The sequence below is a fragment of the Callionymus lyra genome, chromosome 8, assembly GCF_982586985.1.
Source record: "Callionymus lyra chromosome 8, fCalLyr1.hap1.1, whole genome shotgun sequence".
Lineage (NCBI taxonomy): Eukaryota > Metazoa > Chordata > Actinopteri > Syngnathiformes > Callionymidae > Callionymus > Callionymus lyra.
The window spans coordinates 12,374,756-12,393,070 of NC_141825.1; the positions used below are offsets into that span (position 1 = coordinate 12,374,756).

At 38.4% G+C, this 18,315-nt stretch overlaps 1 protein-coding gene across 1 annotated transcript in view; it reads left to right on the forward strand.

The window, feature by feature from the left end:
• furinb (furin (paired basic amino acid cleaving enzyme) b) overlaps window positions 1–18,315 on the forward strand; it is a 135,283-nt gene that overhangs the window by 52,850 nt on the left and 64,118 nt on the right. Inside the window, exon 3 of the mRNA XM_087797589.1 lies at window positions 3,981–4,079. Within this exon, the coding sequence (XP_087653715.1) occupies window positions 3,981–4,079 (99 nt within the window). The remainder of the gene's footprint in view (window positions 1–3,980; window positions 4,080–18,315) is intronic.

The window sequence follows — 18,315 nt, forward strand, 5'->3', positions numbered from 1 at the left end:
CTATTGTAACAGTTTGTTTTTGTGTCTAAAAAGAAGGAGCTGTCTCGCCTGCAGTTCATACAGAACTCAGTGAGAATTATGACCTGATCTAGTAGGAGAACTCACATTTCCCCGATCCTTAAATCTCTTTACTGACTGCCAGTTTCTTTCAGGATTTATTTTACAATTGTGGTTCTTACTTTCAGAGTTAGTTACGGTCAGACTCCACCTTCCATCAGTGATCTGATCCAGCCTTACACCCCAGCTCGGGCTCTGAGGTCTGTGGATCAGAATCTACTGATGGTTCCTGAACACGCTTCCAGACCAGAGGAGAGAAATCCTTCCAGGCTGTTGCTCCTAAGCTTTGGAGCAATCTTCCCCTCTCTCTGCGTTTGATGGATCGACTACTCCTTCGAAAAACATCTTAAGATATATTTATTTTTGCAGGCTTTTTCTTATTTTCTTGGGTCTGCTGTGTAATATTCTGTTTAAGTGCGTTGTGACCCTGATCTTCAAAAGGCGCATTAATAATGACTTACTTACTTACTCTATTTCTTTCATGTAATTCAAAGAACAAATGCCATCACAAGCTCTAATACGGATTTCTTTATACCACCAGAGTAAAGGAATGAGCTACCGGCTGTGATACCTAAAACTGAGGGTCTTTAATAAAGAGTCTGATCAAAGTTGCGATGTGTCTAACGACCCACTGGGTTCCCGGTTATTATTACTGGCAAAGACTCTCACCTTTCAATTAATTCCGTTTCACACTGTGGTGAGCCAGACTTCAGTCGCTCTCGTGGGGCAGCAGCTGCAACATCTCCATCTCCGTCATCCATTCCCCAGGACCGGTTGGAGTGCCTGGACTAAATGAGGACATCAGCAGTCGAGGAAATGGGTTCGTCCCACCGAACGGCCACCCCAATGTCACACGAATTAACTTTTCCGCCCGGCTTGCAATCATCGTGTTAATGTTCCTGTGTATGTCTTGGTTCACCTCCACCATCATATCGCAGCCTTGTTTCATTCATAGGCCATTTCCTTTGGTGTACAGTAGATGGGGTGGCTGTAAGGTCAGGTGCTTAATGTCCAATTTGGAGAAGATGTTGTAACTGAAAACGACTTGCCCAGCCCGACGCTGCCCAAGGACATTATACTGTCGTCTTTTTATACACTGTGCAGCATACGCTAATGTATCTGGTGTCACAGCTCATTGCACAGTTGAATTTAGGTGTCATTTTTTGGAAAGCGATTTTCTTTGAAATGCAGTTAAAACAAAGGTTTTTGAACACACTACGGGTTTGGATTCTGCTCCGATGAAGATGCTATTTAACTTACCCAGAGGTAAATAAGCACCTAGTCTAGCATCTTCTTTGTAAGCAGCAGACTTTTCCTGAAGACATCTGTTGGACCGCATGAGGCGGTGAATCTTTCCTGACTGGCATCTGGTAATGTGTAGCTGGCAGACACGCCTTTCACAGATGGCGCAATAAATGATGGAGTCCATTGTAAAGTTACTATGGCAGGATGTGCTCCGGAGTCTGCTGCAGGCACACACTTGCAAAGTGTTTTTATCACCAGGTGATGTGTTCTTAAAACTAGCCGTTTCCTTGAAATCTGTGACAGTTTTTGTCGCGTTAACTCGTATGTCATTAAAAAGATTTCAAGGAAAAAAAACAACACTATTTTGAGACAAAATAGAAGTTGCCAAAAATACTTAATCCTGTGATTTAAAAAACGTTAACTTTTTGTAGTCTATTTAAAATTCTTGATAATAATAACTTGGAGTGTACTTTCTAAGTTTGTTTTTGTGGTAGAAAACTAGTCCTGTTTTTCTGTTGATTTTTTAATAAAATGGGAGAGACATCATTTAAATTGTCGAGGCTTAAACTTTTGGCATTAAAAAATATTGTATTTTAATTCTTCATTATTTTTTCCCTCCTTACAAAATCCCTTGTGTTCTATCAAATAATGATTATTTCAAATGAATCTTCTTGCATCTAATATTGAAATGAGGTCTTTTTTATAGTTGGATAAAACACCAAAATATGATGACTTTATTCTGATTATAGTAAACTAGCATAGAAGAGCTCATTTTGCTAATTTATTCCCTGCTTTGAGTTGTCGAAAGGGCTCCAGCGATGACAGACAGCGACATAAAGGCACTTATTCATGTCACGTGCTGTAATCCATCGGTACAGGAAACCTCATTTGTACCCCACATATGGGACCATTTCATATTTCAACTGACAGGTGGCAGCTATAGAACCATCCTCTCAATATATTAGCCATGCTCTGGTTCCTGCACTGAAGACAGACTTTATTTTCATTCATCTTTCGTGCCGAGGGGCCCACTTTGGGAAGTTCTGCAGTAATGCACTATAACAATCAGAGCTCCTTTAAAGCACATAGTTTCAGAGTGCTAACTTTGTGGTTTATAAAGTAGTTTTTAATTCAACTGGACCTGGGCATAGTGCGGCCCGGGGGCCTCATGCCTTACCTTTTGTTTTCTATTTTTCATAGTGCTTTTATATCATAGTTTTTAAATTAATAATTAAATATTACAATTTATTTTATGACATAATAACACTTGTACTGCATTTATTTTTTCCATTTTCATCTATATATCAAATGTGGCAAAAACCTTCTTTAAAATATTTAAATAACATTAACTCAAACTAATAAAGAAAGAAATCTTATTTTACAATGTTGTCATTTGTCGCTTCCTTCTTATACGACCCCGTGTAAAAGTCAGAGAATATAATGTGGCCCCCGAGGAAACGGAACTGTCCACCCCTGACCTGGTCACTTGTCTCCCTAGTCGATAACTGAGTAGTTTAATATGTACCTCTTCTAAAAGATTAACACCTGGATCCACCAATTATTTAAAAAAAATGATTGATGTGGTTTACTGTGTTGTAGTTGAAGTCATTGCTATTAAGAAAATTTAAAAACCTAATTATCTAAATGATGGGCTTGACTAAAAATCTGTATTTTTCAACATTTATTTCGACTGAAAAGTCGACTGAATCCACACTGTTTAAACCTTTCAATGTAGTTTATAGGAAACTTGAAACAGATCATATTTTTTTTTATTTTTAACTGCATCTTCATCCTTTGATTAAACGAGTCGATCCTAACCATGACCTGATTACCGACATGACACGATGATTTGAAACTGAAAAGTCAATCGACGACACTGGCGAGGATGAGCCCCGGACGACATGCTGGCAACTTGCATACAGAATAACCCCACGTCCTCATGGGAGCCATTCAACCCGCTGTGCCTGCTCCACTCCCTCCTCGACCACATCCATCCTGCTCGGTACGCCTGTCAACCTGCATGCGCCCCCCTTCCAACCCCCTTTACTCTCGCCTCCCTACGTCACCCCCTTCTCCCTCCACCCTCACCTCCTCTTCTTCCGCTCTACCGGGCCTGTGAAGGTGAGCCAGTCCCCAGTGACGCTGCTACACAGATTGCGATGGTTCCTCTTCGGCGGGGACTGACCCGGCTGATCCTGGTTTTCATTTTGTCTGATTATTTTTCCATTTCCCCGTCTTTTACCACCATTTTTATCATGCTAATGATTTTGCTTCGGTCTTGTTTGAAGAGACGTGGGCTCGTCTCGATGGTGAAATGGATTTTGTGAATAAAAAAAAGGAATGTCTATTATTAGTCCTTAAATGCACCCTTGAATGAGGAGATAAAAGGAAAGTGACAGCTGAACAAAGAAATCACCTTGAAGCAACATCCTTTCTTAATGAAATGTCTTGTTTTATTTTCCTAGCAAATGGGTTGAATTCCTTCTCTGGCTTGTTTGCTGATGAAAAATGAAGGAGTCGCCTCGGCAAATGTCAAAAATGTCCCTTTTTTTACGACACTGGAATTAAACATTCAGTCAACGTCCTTCAAAATGAATCATGACATTCAAAAATATGTGTCTTTGGGAGCCTCGTCTCGACAGCAGGTGAACTCATCGTCTCTCTTTCTTTTTGTGTAGGTGTTTGGAGATTATTATCACTTCAGACATCGGTCCGTGGAGAAGAGAGCTCTGTCTGGACACGGGGAGATGCACGTCAGACTACAGAAAGAGCCACAGGTAAGTCCGCTGTCATCCCCTCCTGCGTTATTGCAGCAGTCCGTCTTAGCAACGCGGCGCCCTGAAGACGGATTGAAGAACAAACAAAGTGGACGTACGTTGTAAAAAGAAACAAACGCCTTTGTCTATGATGGCTCATCACACTTGGTATTCCCCAAGGAAAGAGACCATCTATCATCCTAACCCAGTTGAATGTACCTCCGGGGTTTTATATTCATGCCCTCCAAATATCGTCAGACCCCGATAGCCTGTGAAATGGATTTCCTTGATTATAGCAGCAGCTCCGGGTGGAATACATTCTTCTCTGCATCTTAAACAGGACACTTTCCCCTCCACATTTACATTGACGTACATATGAATCCACTTTAAAAATTAAACTCTCCATTTTGCAAAGTCAACTGAGCTAATATTTATTTAATCCGGGAATAATCTTTCCATTACATCATCGCTTGAATTGAACGTGTACCACACACTACTGGATGATCATAACGGTATTTTATTTAATGTCAAGTTTAATGTGTTTTTGACCGAGGGGAAAAAATGGATGGAATATAATTCTCCTGTTTCAAATCCATTAGAGTCATAACCTTTAACAAGCAGCATTTACGATCCGCTCGGCTTTAATTCACTCCATGAGACTTTCGAAGTGCGAACCTTTTGGTTTATAAACCAGTTTGTTATTCAACTGGTTACCTTTAAATGTGTTTATCTACCATTTAGGGCGGACCTGGGCAAAGTCAAAAACATACTGTACAAATGACCAATTTGGACATTTTGTGATGGCTTTTTGCCAATTGTATTACTAGTACACTCATTACAAGTACATATAACTTATATGAACTTCAATATCTTTTGTTATATGATGTTTTTTTATCCTCTTTTTTTCCCCATAATACTCCTTTTTATGACTATTTGTTTTATATTTTCCTTATTTCATCATATTTTTGTTTTCTTTTTACATAAATTATTTCATGGCATTTCTGTATTTGATGTAAAATACAGTATATAAGAAATATGAAACACATTTTCTTCAAAATCTTTGAATCAAAATATGGATGGGTTTAGAGAAACTGGATAGAGTCGAAGGTGCATACAGCGCATAAAAACAACAATTTACATGATAAGTTATTTCGGTGCTTCAGTTTTTTATTTCTAGCCTTGGATACCTTGTTTTCAGTTTGTGCTAAGAATTTTAATTTCGGTTCATCCCTAGTAAACATCATTAAGTGCAAAATGATAGATTTTAATTAATTTTAAATGACCAATAATAAAAAATAAAATAAAAACAAGCGTGAGCTCCTCGTGTCATTTATTTTTTATAACCAACAGAAAGAAAGAGAGGTGTAACAATCTGCAGGGAGGGAGACACATTAAACTCAAGCAGAGATGCTAATATATGCAGGTGAAGAAGTTTGGGAAAGGAGGGGTGATCATTATCCCTCAGTGGATGCACTACAGACAGTAAAATGTTGGGGATTCAAGGTCAGGAAAAGAGTGTTTCATCAAGCGAGGACCGAAAGTGTAAACAGTGCTTTGTCTTCTAATGTTTGATAATGTTTGTGAGTTATTCGTCTCCAACCATCATTTTCAAAATGTCACTGTACGAAGTAAGTGTGTGGCTCGGAGATAGAAACACACATGATGACTCACTTCCCAGGTTGTCACATGCAACAATAGTTTTCAAACTAACCTAATTTCCATGTACTGTCTTGAACTGTAAAACATTTTTTATCAAAGTGGTTCCAAAAGCTGGTCAACTGGACGACATCAGAATCATAACAGGCAGAGACATGGATGTGCCATGGGTTCTCCTGACTCTCCCGTAATGGCTGATCTGTACGAGAAGGAGGTGAAGAGAAATGGGTAACATTTCGGTAACAGCACCAAGCCACTGGTTCAGATGTGTTAAAGACACTTGGAGCAAAATCCTGATGCATAAAGTACTTCAAGTTCACTGAGATTTCAATGAGAGCCTCTTAGCCCTTCTGTACACGTGGAGGTAGACGAGTGCTCCAATTTCATAGTACACAGGAAACCCACACATACGGATTAAAATTTACTCTCTGATTCGCACCACCCGTTACAGCACAAACTGGGTGTTATCAGAACTCTTAACCACCGGACTGAGTGTCCCCACAATAAAGGAAGATTTAAGAACAATACCACCTTAGAAAAGCATCTACCTGTGGACACCCTAAGTGGGCCTTTTTTTTTAAAAACAAGTACTGAATTTTCCGTACTATAAGGCGCACTGAAAAGTCTTTAAATTTCTCAAAAAACAACAGTGCACCTTATAATCCGGAGCGCCTTATATATGAACATTACCTGGTGGGTGACTTGTTTACAAAAATTTTCATGACATTGCATGCCGACTGAGCAGACACACCATGGGCGGAATTATGTCATTGCGTCATCACAGGGTAGGATAAACGACGCATGTCACATTATGGCAGACTATGGAGTGAGATTACTGCCACCGTTTTGAGTGAGTATGTCTTGTTTTTTTTACACTCAAAATTTTTTTTTATGCGCAAATTCACTCTGCTGCGCGCTCAACCAGTCAGACAAGGAAACTAAGAGGATCTTTGGCAAATACTATATTCCTGTTCACTTCAAGCCTATGAACACCATCAAGCAGAATCATGGTCCAAGCACAAACAAAGTCATGTGGTGTTATTGTCCAAAAAAACAGGAGAGCGACCTCATCGAGTCAGGACTCGGCCGTTAAGGGACACAGGAGTCGGCAATATCCAGGTGCTGGCTAGAGAGGGAAGATGGTTTGAAAGAGGAGTTGAAGAAGCCATCTTCTTTCCTCAGGCATAATGTCTCGGCCACTTACAATGCAGTGCTGAGCTCTCTCCCCAGTAAAGTCCCCAGACATCCACAACTGGAATGATGCGATGGTCACACCTCACTGGACAGTGAGTGTCGAGGACCCTCTCTACATGCTGACAACCCTTACCAGGGCTGATGGGTTTCAGCCCACACATCGATTCCAACCCCTCTCTTCTGTTCTCTGTCCTGCCCCCTTGCAGGATTTATACTGTCTACTCAGACCAGCTCACTTGGAACTGAAGAAACTTCTCGGATGAGAAGTGGAACGTCTTCCTAGAACTCTACACAGTCCAGTTGACTCACTTCGGAACCACTTGGATAACCATGACCTGGATGAATGAGAACCTACACAGACATTATTTATATGGTTTTTAGTTTTTTTCTTTCTTCATTTTTCCTCTTTTTTTTAAATGTATTATTATTTAATTATTTCAAAGATTTTAAACTCATTTTATGTCACCACATGGCTAAATTACAACTGCTATAGGCAATAATACATAGTTCACATTATTAGAAAAGTACTTCAGTGTAACATCTCTAAGTTGATGCTCCTAATGAAATATTTTAGATATTTGTTTCAATTACGTTAGAAATCCAACTATTATCGACCTACTTCTGATTTCAATTGACATTTTCAGGTTTATACTTTGGTGAAAACTATGAATATTTGGTAAACATTTCTCAGTTTTCACTCAACCTAACTAAATGTTGGCATTTTTTTAAAAGCAACTTCTTCCTCTTCAATTAACCTCCAACTTTTTTGACTCTACAGCCACAGAGACCGGTTAAGGAGCTTGTTAATTTGGCAGTATCATTCACCTGACACCGAGGGAACACTTGAGAGTGTTCAAATTAGGGTTAGCTAAAGAACAAGGGAAGCGCTGAGTCAGCAGTGGACAGCCGCTGTGCTTAGAATACCGGAGGCGTGGCAGTAATTGCTGCTATTTAAAGGCTTTGTGTGAGGTTTTCTGCAAATTGTCACAACGTGGTGAAGGAAGAGGAAACGTGTGGACCTGTGAAGAAGCAGCGAAATGACAAGTTCAGCAAGGATTATATTGAGCGAGGGCTTTAGGGTCCACAGTAAAATGATGCTAATAAAGCTCTTTACAGTCTCTTCTCTTGTAGCTTTATAGCATAGTATGGTGTTGAATCGCAAAAGTGCAGTCAGGATTTTGCGATGCAAGGTTACCTTTCAGCACTTTGATGGTGCAAATATGGATTTGTGGCACAAGTCTTGTATATATATAATATCTATTGGCAGTGCATTGTTCAATTCCTTAATTATTTCTGAAAATAATTTCAAATTTAATTTGCTTCTATTTTGAGCAGATTTATCCTTTCAAACTTGATCAAATTGGTATTTTCACTGTTCACTGCATTACATGGTGATAGTTGGTATTTTTTATATTACTTGTTTGGAAGATAATGGAATAATTATAATTAAGTAAATCTACCTTAATTGTCAGTAAATGTGGTTTTACAACTGATTGTTTTGAATAACTGTGACTTAATGATCTGCAACAAAATACATGCATGGAAAAAAAATTAAATAATTAAATGATATAAAACAACACATTTGTGAGGGAAATAGCTTTCTTCTTTTTGAACGTTATTATTCAACCAGAGTGTAATTTATGCATGATTTTTTTAAGACAAAAAATAAAAAATGTGTGAAGGTCCCATTTTTCAAATGAAAAACGGCACAAGGTGAAGGGTTTGACGTTTTTGTCCCTGAACTAGTCTTTAATCATTTTGAACTTAATGATGTCACTGTTCACATGTATCCCTTGCTTCTTTTCACTTCATCAAATGTAGTAAAAAAGTGTGGACAACCTTTATGTCCTACCTGACCCGCTCAAGTAGGAGAACTCACATTTCTCCAATCCTTAAAACTCTTCACTGGCTTCCAGTTTCTTTCAGGATCAACTTTAAAATTCTGGTTCTTACTTTCAGAGCTATTCATGGTCAGGCTCCTCCTTACATCACTTATCTGATCCAGCCTTACACCCCAGCTCGGGCTCTGAGGTCTGTGGATCAGAATCTACTTATGGTTCCACGCACATGGCTCAGGACCAGAGGAGAGAATTTTTTTCAGGCTGTTGCTCCTAAGCTTTGGAACGATCTTCCTCTCTCTTTGCGCTTGATGGATCTACTGACTCCTTTAAGAAACACCTTAAGACGTTTCTATTTGTTCAGGCTTTTCCTTGAATTTCTCGAACTCCTGTGTTGTTCTCAGTATTATCTTGATCTTTAAAGTATGTACTTTTTTGAGTATTGTTTTGATTGTCTAAGCGCTTTGTGACCCTGGTCTCGAAAAGCGCTATATAAATAAATATTACTTACTTACTTACTTACTTACTTATATTAAGACACAATATTATGTAAACATTTTAAATTTTAGATACCTGCCTGTCCATATCATTTATTATTTGTATGCCATTTTATGGTCATTTATTTTATTGTAATGTATTGTATTTTATTAATAAAGTTTTACATTTCAATAATTTAATATTTTATTGTCATCACAGAAATATCCTCAGTTGTGTTAACACTTGCAATAAAAGTTCACTTTTCACATTATCAACATAATTCAAATATATAAGTGAAAGTATTTGTTGTAAAGGAAAATGTATAATAACCTACACATTGAACATAAATCTGAACACGTGAAGACATTTAAAATATAATAAAACACAAAAAATGTTGGGGGGGGTTTTTAAAAGGAGGGGGGTAAGAAAATAAAAGAACATGTATTTCCTCAATAAAACATCTTGAATTTCAGATCAAACAATAAAGAAAGAAGAAGATATAGGAATGTAGATGTTTTGTTGTAACTTATGAAAGAAGCATTAGTCTGTTGTAAATCAAAGATGAGAAGAATAAAAGAAAAAGAGGGGAAAGCAGGCAAGAAAGAAACGTTGAAGAATAAGTAGCAGCTTTGAATGATCTGCAATGAACGGTCATCCACGGATGTGAAATGCTCAAAGAACGGCTCAAGGCAGGAAACGACATGTCATGCTCTAAATCAAGATAATGAAAAAAAACAATGTGCACAATAAGTATTTCATCATCATAAATGTTCTGACAGTTCTTTATCGTCCACAGATCTCAGACAATTATCTATTCCTTCGTTCTGCGTTGAGGCAGTTCCTTTACATCTTTGTCTCACACGTTCAATAATCCAGAAGCGAAAACGCACAATATTTAACAAAAGTGCTGATCCTGGCATTTCAGAGCGACATAAATCAGCAAAATGTTTTAATGTGTTCTCTTTCATGCCACCGACTTAGCGATGCTGAAGCTTTGTCGTCACTCGCTCAATCATCTTTTGCTCTTTGTTGTGGTTTACTTTCTTGCCCCTCGCGACGTTTTCAGCACAAAAGCCACTGCCAGAGATTGCAACTCGTATTGATTAAAAGCATACACATCATCAATCTACAGTTATTCATCTTCCAAAAGTGATTCACTTCCCACTTTCTTTGCCGCCTTCACGCGTGGTCTGATGAAACGCCAGCACGAAGCCTTAGAAGAATTTTCTTTGGCATCCGCATGATTGACAAAACCTCCGCTCCCTCAGCAGGTCACTCATCACATTTGAACCTGAGCTGGTTGGAACACTTTACTGAGGAAAAACAGTTTGTGCTAAGGTCGCCTACACTCCCACACGCAAAGTAAAAGAGCAAAATCTCAGGCAAACTTAGATTTTGCCAGCTCCTCTACAGTGAAAGCGAGTGGGTCAAGACGGGTACATTTGAAAATCCGTCTAAAGTCTCTGTCAAACTTTTTTTTGGGGGGGGTTTGTGAGCTCGGTGGAAGTGACACATATCCATGTCCTTTGAGTGGTCCGCCTGACTCGAACGACATTGCTGGCTGTGCTACTTTCTCAAGGCTCAACATGTGAAGGCTGTTTAGCGTCACCTCGCCGCATGTCTCCGTAGAGAAGAATTGATCTGTTTACCCACTTCCTGCTGTTGCCTCCTCTAACAAACAGCCGAAAATGTCGAGTGTTTGCCTTCTCTTACTTTGCAGAGTTTACAGGCAGTTTATGCTCCGTAGTAGGTGGTGGTCGTACCATTCAAAACAAGTCGTACTGCTATGAAGGTCCACTTAGTTTGAAAGTCATTGTCAGGATTGTAGGTAGTGCAATTTTTATATATATATACTGTATAAATCATGGTAGTGAAGTAAATGTGTGTTTAAAGATCATACTAGGGATGCACCGTTCCAACTTTTATGATCCAGATTCTGATACCGATACTTGGGCTTTCACTTTCACTTTCTTGCTCTACTGTCAGATAACTATGATCATACTTTGAATCAAAAGCCCATCCCAGTTTCTACAGGCGAGAGGCAGGGGGGACACCCTGGACAGGACGCCAGTCTGTCACACGGCATTCACACACACATACCTACAGACAATTTCTTCCAAGTTCCCAATCAACCTCTACATGTTTTTGGACTGTGGGAGGAAACCGGAGTTTCCCGGAGTAAACCCACGGAAAACAAGGAGAACAAACTCAGAAAGGTCACAAGTTGATCTGGAAGCAAACCAGCAACCTTCTTGCTGTGGGGCGCCACCATGCATGAGGAACATAAAAAAAATAAAATAAAATGACAGAACAATATGAACTTAACACTTTTGTAAGGTAAATGATGGAAAATGCTTAAATCAGGCTGTTGCTCCTAAGCTTTGGAACGATCTTCCTCTCTCTTTGCGCTTGATGGATCTACTGACTCCTTTAAGAAACATCTTAAGACGTTTCTATTTGTTCAGGCTTTTCCTTGAATTTCTTGAACTCCTGTGTTGTTCTCAGTATTATCTTGATCTTTAAAGTATGTACTTTTTTGAGTATTGTTTTGATTGTTTAAGCGCTTTGTGACCCTGGTCTCGAAAAGCGCTATATAAATAAATATTACTTACTTACTTACTTACTTACTTACTTACTTAAATCAAATAGCCTAGAGTATAAAATAGACGGGAAAGTGCATCTTCAAATACTTAATGAGTTGAATCTCGTGGTACGACTTCTCCAACTCGGAACATCCACCCTGAAAAGCATCATTTTTGAGTGGCTTCTGCTATAAAGCGATTACCCAGATCTGGCGTTTTTCATTGATACCGGATCCACCTGTGAGACGCTGGATCGAACCATTACCTGATACCAGGATCAGATCGTTGGATCCATAGATACGAACAAATCTTTCCAACCCTTTGTCACTGCAGTTCTTCAAAACTGAGCTGTTTACATTTCCTCCCGAAACATCCGTCATGAACCTTCTGTATTTAGATGCCACCCTCTCCTGCTGTCTGGGAGTTTAATATCATTCTTCCTCAAATCTCTCGGTGGGTGTTCCAGCTATACCTGTGTGTCGTGCTACGCTCACAGAGAGATGAAATATCACCCTTTGAGTCAAACGCATAAGGAAAGCAAAGCAGCACCAAATACTCCAGGAAATGAACATGTTTTGCTGCAAATTAATTGAATTATCTAACCACAAAATACAACATTTAAATAACCCATGAATCCTACAGTAATATAAAACCACTGTTTAATTATTTCAAGTGCAGTTTGTTCCATCCTCCCTCATCCGAGCCATTACATTTCATGGCCTCCATAACAACCATATCAATCAACCCGAGATTGTAAAACAGACAGTCAAACAAAATAAAATAAATAAACCTTTTTTAACGTGACAACATTGCATGAGTCCATAAAAAAAGCAGAAGGTACATAAGTTTCAACGCTAATGCGACTGTCCGTGAAAAATGTTCTCAATTTTGGTTGCAATCAGATACTTTATATGTTGGTAAGATGTCACTGTTTGTTTTGTCCTTAAATAAAATGTAGCGTACTTCCAGGAAAAAAAACAACTTGTGCTTCAATTCTGTTTGGACTTAAGACTTTAAAATGCTACAAAATGCATCCTTCTCAAAACATCCCTACTGTTCAGCTGAATCTCAGAATGTGTCAAAGAACCACACTTCCCAGAATGCACCAGCAGCAGCAAACCAGCTGCTTCAGTCATTGGCACTAATGTGGAGCACCTGTGACCTGTGAAGTCATGGAGGTTCTCAGTCAGTCCAAGAAGACGCTCCAAGTGCACAGTGGGTTCAGTCCAAAGACACCAAGGGTTCGTGAAATGTTTTATTTACTTTTCATTGTGTTTGAAATTCTAAGATGTTCAAATTTATGTTTAACTGCGGTAAATATTAGTTAACCAACACATTGCAGCATTTACTATATTGATTTTGTGATTAATGGGTTTGCGAAAATAACATTTCATTTGAGTTTGGAAAATTAAAGGTAAAAGATTAAAAATAATTGTTTTGGAAAATTCATGAAATTAGATTGTGCTTATTCTTCATTTAAAATATCTGATTGAGATCTGATTAATTTAAAATGTTTATTTGTATTTTAATTCAAAATGTTTGGATGTTGAAGTTAATTTAAAATGAATTTAGAATGTTTAAACAGATAAAGTCTCTTGTTTCAGTTTCTGGTTTAATCTTCCTGCTTAGTTCCAAAAGTCTCAGTTCTTCAAATGAAAACACTGTCTCTGACCCACATCTGTAAAGCAGATCGTGTCGCCCGGACAAAGATACGAAGTGAATACCATTGCTAAAACATTTATACAACATTAGTCATGGCTTCTGGTAAAATGATGGCAAAACTTCTCACATGAAAAAAAAAGTGTCAAATCATGACAAATTTATCTCAAGATGGTTTACAGCGTAAGTAAGACTATATTGGAAAAATGTAGAAGGCAGAACCAGACTTGGTGTTGACCTGCTGTGGGGTAGATGGAGGGATGGATAAAATAGAGAGGGAGGATAAAGTGAGAGAAAAGTATAAGAGGTAAATGAAAATATTTTTTATCTTTATTTTTTTTAAATGTAAACGCATCTTTTGTCAAACTTAAAAAAGAAAAACTCATACACTTTTTTTTTTTTACACAATTTTCAATTTTCACAATTGATATGTTAATTTAGTTATATATATTTATTAGGTTAATATTTTGCATTCACTGTGGAAGTGCTTCATTTATTACTCTTTCAAGTAAAAATCCATGTTTTTGCACAAGCAAAAATATCACAAATCACTATTTCAATCTTTTAAAATCCTGTTTACTAAGGATGCATGATGTGCAACAATGGCTGAGTTAATGATTTTCAGAAAATACCGTAAGCAAAAACCGTATTATATTATGTTTTAGATTCTTACCAGAGGCCGATAAGACGGAAGGCTCATTTAAAATCAATTACACTTTGGTTAGAGGATATTCCTTTTCTTGTTCTGGAATCCTTTATTCCCTTTCTTTCTTTCTAACCACACCGAAAATGTTGCTGACGTAGGCAGAAGTGTACTGCGCCACGCGAGAGATTTAATTTGACCCTCGGAGTCTTTGATAGCGGTGAGCTTCAGCGCCATCCACCGACTCTATTGCCGCATTAGTTTCACACCACCGCTCTGGAGATTGCACTTATCTCTCACTACCTGAACTTTCAGAAATTCTAATTATTTTTTTGTCAGCATTTGGAACCAGAAGATTAGAAACGCTCAAGAATGTAAACGTTTTTTTTTTTTTCTTCTAGTAGCTCCACCGTCACACTACAGAGGCTCACAATTGCCGAGTTAAGAGTTGTGAGAGATACAGTGCTACCTTAAATACAGGTGCAACTGAAGCACAGAAGTACAATTTGTTTTCAGTAATGGTTCACATGTGCTCTGGCTTTTTTAATCACCTGTGAGAAGTGTGCAACAAATAAGAGTTCTTTGAGTCTTAATGTAGTCCATTTGTTGTCATATTACATGTGTGTGATTATAAGAATGGAACGCACAGTTGAGAAACATGATGGAATACTGGTGTCGATCGTTATCTCCCCGATGTTTTGCTGAAACATTTTCTCGTCTCCACCACAGAAGGAGCGAGTGGTCCAGAATCACGCAGAGATGAAAAACCTTTCTCGTCTCATTTAATTCACTAGTCTGACTGGTGAGAAAACACATCTCCGGCAGGGAAGTAATGATTTGTTACAGTGATGACACAAAGTTGTTTTTCTGACATTTGCAGCATATTGCTTATGTGTTTCTCAACCTTTACAAACAGAATACGGAACTGTAGACGCTTTTCAAGATTAGAAAAAAGCACTCCCGAGATCTCAGAACTGCGCCATGCCATGGAAGAGAATGTCCTCTTTCTATATGTTCCATTGGCGTCTATTTATGGAGTAACATTCTTGGTATGATGGGCTTGAGATGTGACTATTTAGAAGTGGTCTAATTTTGGTGGTGACCCAGATCACCTTGTAGAAATGACGTCTATGGCTTCTGACTGTATCTGCTCATGCACCAAGCCCCATTTAAAATGTGACACACATATCCCAAGACTTGCATAAAACATGGTGGCTGTCCAGTCCGGTGTGCTTGTAAATTGAAGGACTTAAAGTGGTCGGAAACAAAATTAGAAGACAAAAAGATTCATAGCAAAGCGTGGCACTATACCACATCTGGGAACTTCAGAGATTTGCCACAGCTCATCTTGTGGAAACACTCATATAAAGTAGAGCTGAGAATCAATAAGAAAATGTTTTTTGGGACCCATACGTTCACTTCTATACCACTTCCAGAACAATAATTCTTACAAAAAGAAAATGACATTACAAATAAAACTACTCTTCAGTTATTTTGGTGGAATTCCATTCCAAGCGGTTTTCTTACAGAACAAATAAATCAAAAGTTCATTTCCAGTGCAAAAGAACACTTCTACAAATCTACAAATAATCAACTTTTGATCATGCGTGGGTACAAAAACTTTGCAAAGCCTGTTTCGATACTCGATATTTCTGAACCATTTCGGTCGTGTCATAAAAGAAGTTCAGCAACCAGCAAATGCAAGTGTAGGAATTAACAGACTTGCATCGAAACCGGTTCCAGTTTAGTAGTATTGTTTGTTTTTTTGGCAGGAGGTACAATTTGTGCATATTTATTAGGATTGAGCACCTTTTCTTATTATTCATACAGATCATGTTCTGTTGCGGTGTCAAATTGGACCAGAGAAAATGGTTAATGCAGGAACTCGGACAATACAACTAAAATAAATCTGGTCAATTTCCAAAATAAAACATTATTTGCAGACAATACTGTGACACACCAGGGCTAGACTGGTAGTCGGGAGTCTGCAATGTCTTGTGGTCTCCACACATTTAGGTTAATCCAATGAATATGTTCATAACTTTCACCCAGCGATGTTCTAAAATGCCAAAACAGTGGTTTAATTTGACAGTGTACAGAGTGTTTTTGGGGTTGCTCTTTCTTACCACAATGAGAGATGCGGTCTGGGAAACTGCCTCACTCCGCATCAGGATTAAGTGCGAGTCCAGAGTGAATGTGTGTGGCGTGTAGTGGTGTACCACAAATCATTCAGGGGAGAAACTATGAAGAGAGGGCCGAGAAAGGAGGATATATTGTAGTTAAAAGAGAAGCTAAAGTGATTCCTGGTTTGTGAATCTTAGAGCTACTTAGGCTCAGAACAAATAGGTTCTACAACGATGGTTTAAATAAGCTCTGTGTTGTGCTTGATCTTAATTACAATATGTAACTTGCGGCCATTTTATAGGCCATTGATATACCTTCTATTTGATGGCTACGATTTTATGAGACCAGTCCAAGCAAGGGACTCTATCTCTGTACTAAGGTATGTCGGTGGTTTAAAGATAGAAGATAATCACATCAAATTTCATCATATACGATTACGTAGTTAAATTGGAACAGAATTTGTGAATAACACAAACTTGGACAAACTTGCACAAATTATTCCACACAAAATCCATCCAAAACATTAAGAAAATATAAATGAAATGTGGATCATAGACAATAAATATCAGTTTATGTAAGCAGTACCATAACAACTTAAGTTAACTTAAAAAATTCACTTATGCTTGGTTAAAAAAAAGAATCAAGCTAAGAAGAGGTATGTAATCTATAAAATGACATTAAACTAAGACAATTGTGTTCTTTTAGTCCTTTTTACACCTATTAACAAAGAAAATACTTACATTTGTAGCCTGGCGTTTTCATGGTTTTAGCCGCCTTTGATTTCTGTCTTGATGTGCAATGCATTCTGGGATACCCTTGCTACTGAGGGAGTTCCTGAACATCAAAAGTGTGGAAGCGAAGATCCTCACCTTTGTTCCTCATTCCTCAACTTTTGAGTATTGGGACAGCACTCGCTCGTCTTTTGAGCCTGAGGAAGGAGTTTGAGGAATATGGAGATTATTGGGACGGGGCCTTAAACTACTGAAGGACCCCCCCCTTGCCGGTGGCCTTGTCTCGACAAGATGGTTCTTCAGGTGGACCCCCAGCCTGTTGCCTTTGAGAACCCTGCGCTAAACTACATTATCATGGGTTGTTGCAGCAGCATTTGCAGTGTGAAATCTTCAGCTCCGAGATGTTGACTTTTTTTCCATTTCTTCTCAAGAGCATGTTTTTGAAGCCCTCGGATTGAAGGAGGCACGCAGAGATATGATTTCCTTTGGAGTCGAAGGTCTCTGACATCAAAACGACTCGTGTTTACCTGATGTTTTGAATCTCGGTGTCTGACACAGCGAGATGTTTCTGCCTCTTGGTTATATTTAGCTGAGAGCAGTCAAGGTTAATTCATATGACAGCTTTTCCCGTTGGTTACGATGGGAAGAGCTCTCATGCCCCTTTTTTAAGATATTGTGAATGTCTTTGATGTCTTTTTACCTTTTCTGATCATCTCATATCCCAGATGTATTCACCATCTTCTTTTCAGTATGCTTTTAATCCTCGTTGACTAGAAGCGTTCTGCTTCTTTTTTCCATATATAGCTGCATTTAAACTATTATTTAAGTATCGCCTCCTCATATTATGGACATATACTTTAGGGAAGGATTCAGGATTGACAAATTATTGCTGATTAAGCTTAATGAAGCAATGTCATGTCATTTAGAGGTCAATTTGCCATCTAGTGGGCTTTAAAAGTAACGGCACTGCTTCATGAAGCTTCATCAGATCATCACTATGACAAATAGAGATTCAACTAATCCTGAATCAATCTTTTGCATCTGTTACTATGCGTCCCCACATGCTTGTTCTTTCACAAACATACCAAAAAGTCAGCAGCTATCAGAACAGAGCGTGTGGTCAGGAACATACTCCACACTCCAACACAAACTGTGCCAAAAGTGGAATACACCATTTTGAGAGTAATGGTCAACAATATTTGGTTTGAGGCGACATAACACTCCTTGGTTTCCACCGAAACTGGACGTTCTTCAGCTTCAATATTTCTACATGGCACTTCCAAGATGTGGACCACCGTTGCCTTTTATTTATATATAAATATATATATATATTCTTTTTTTGTTTAACCTTTA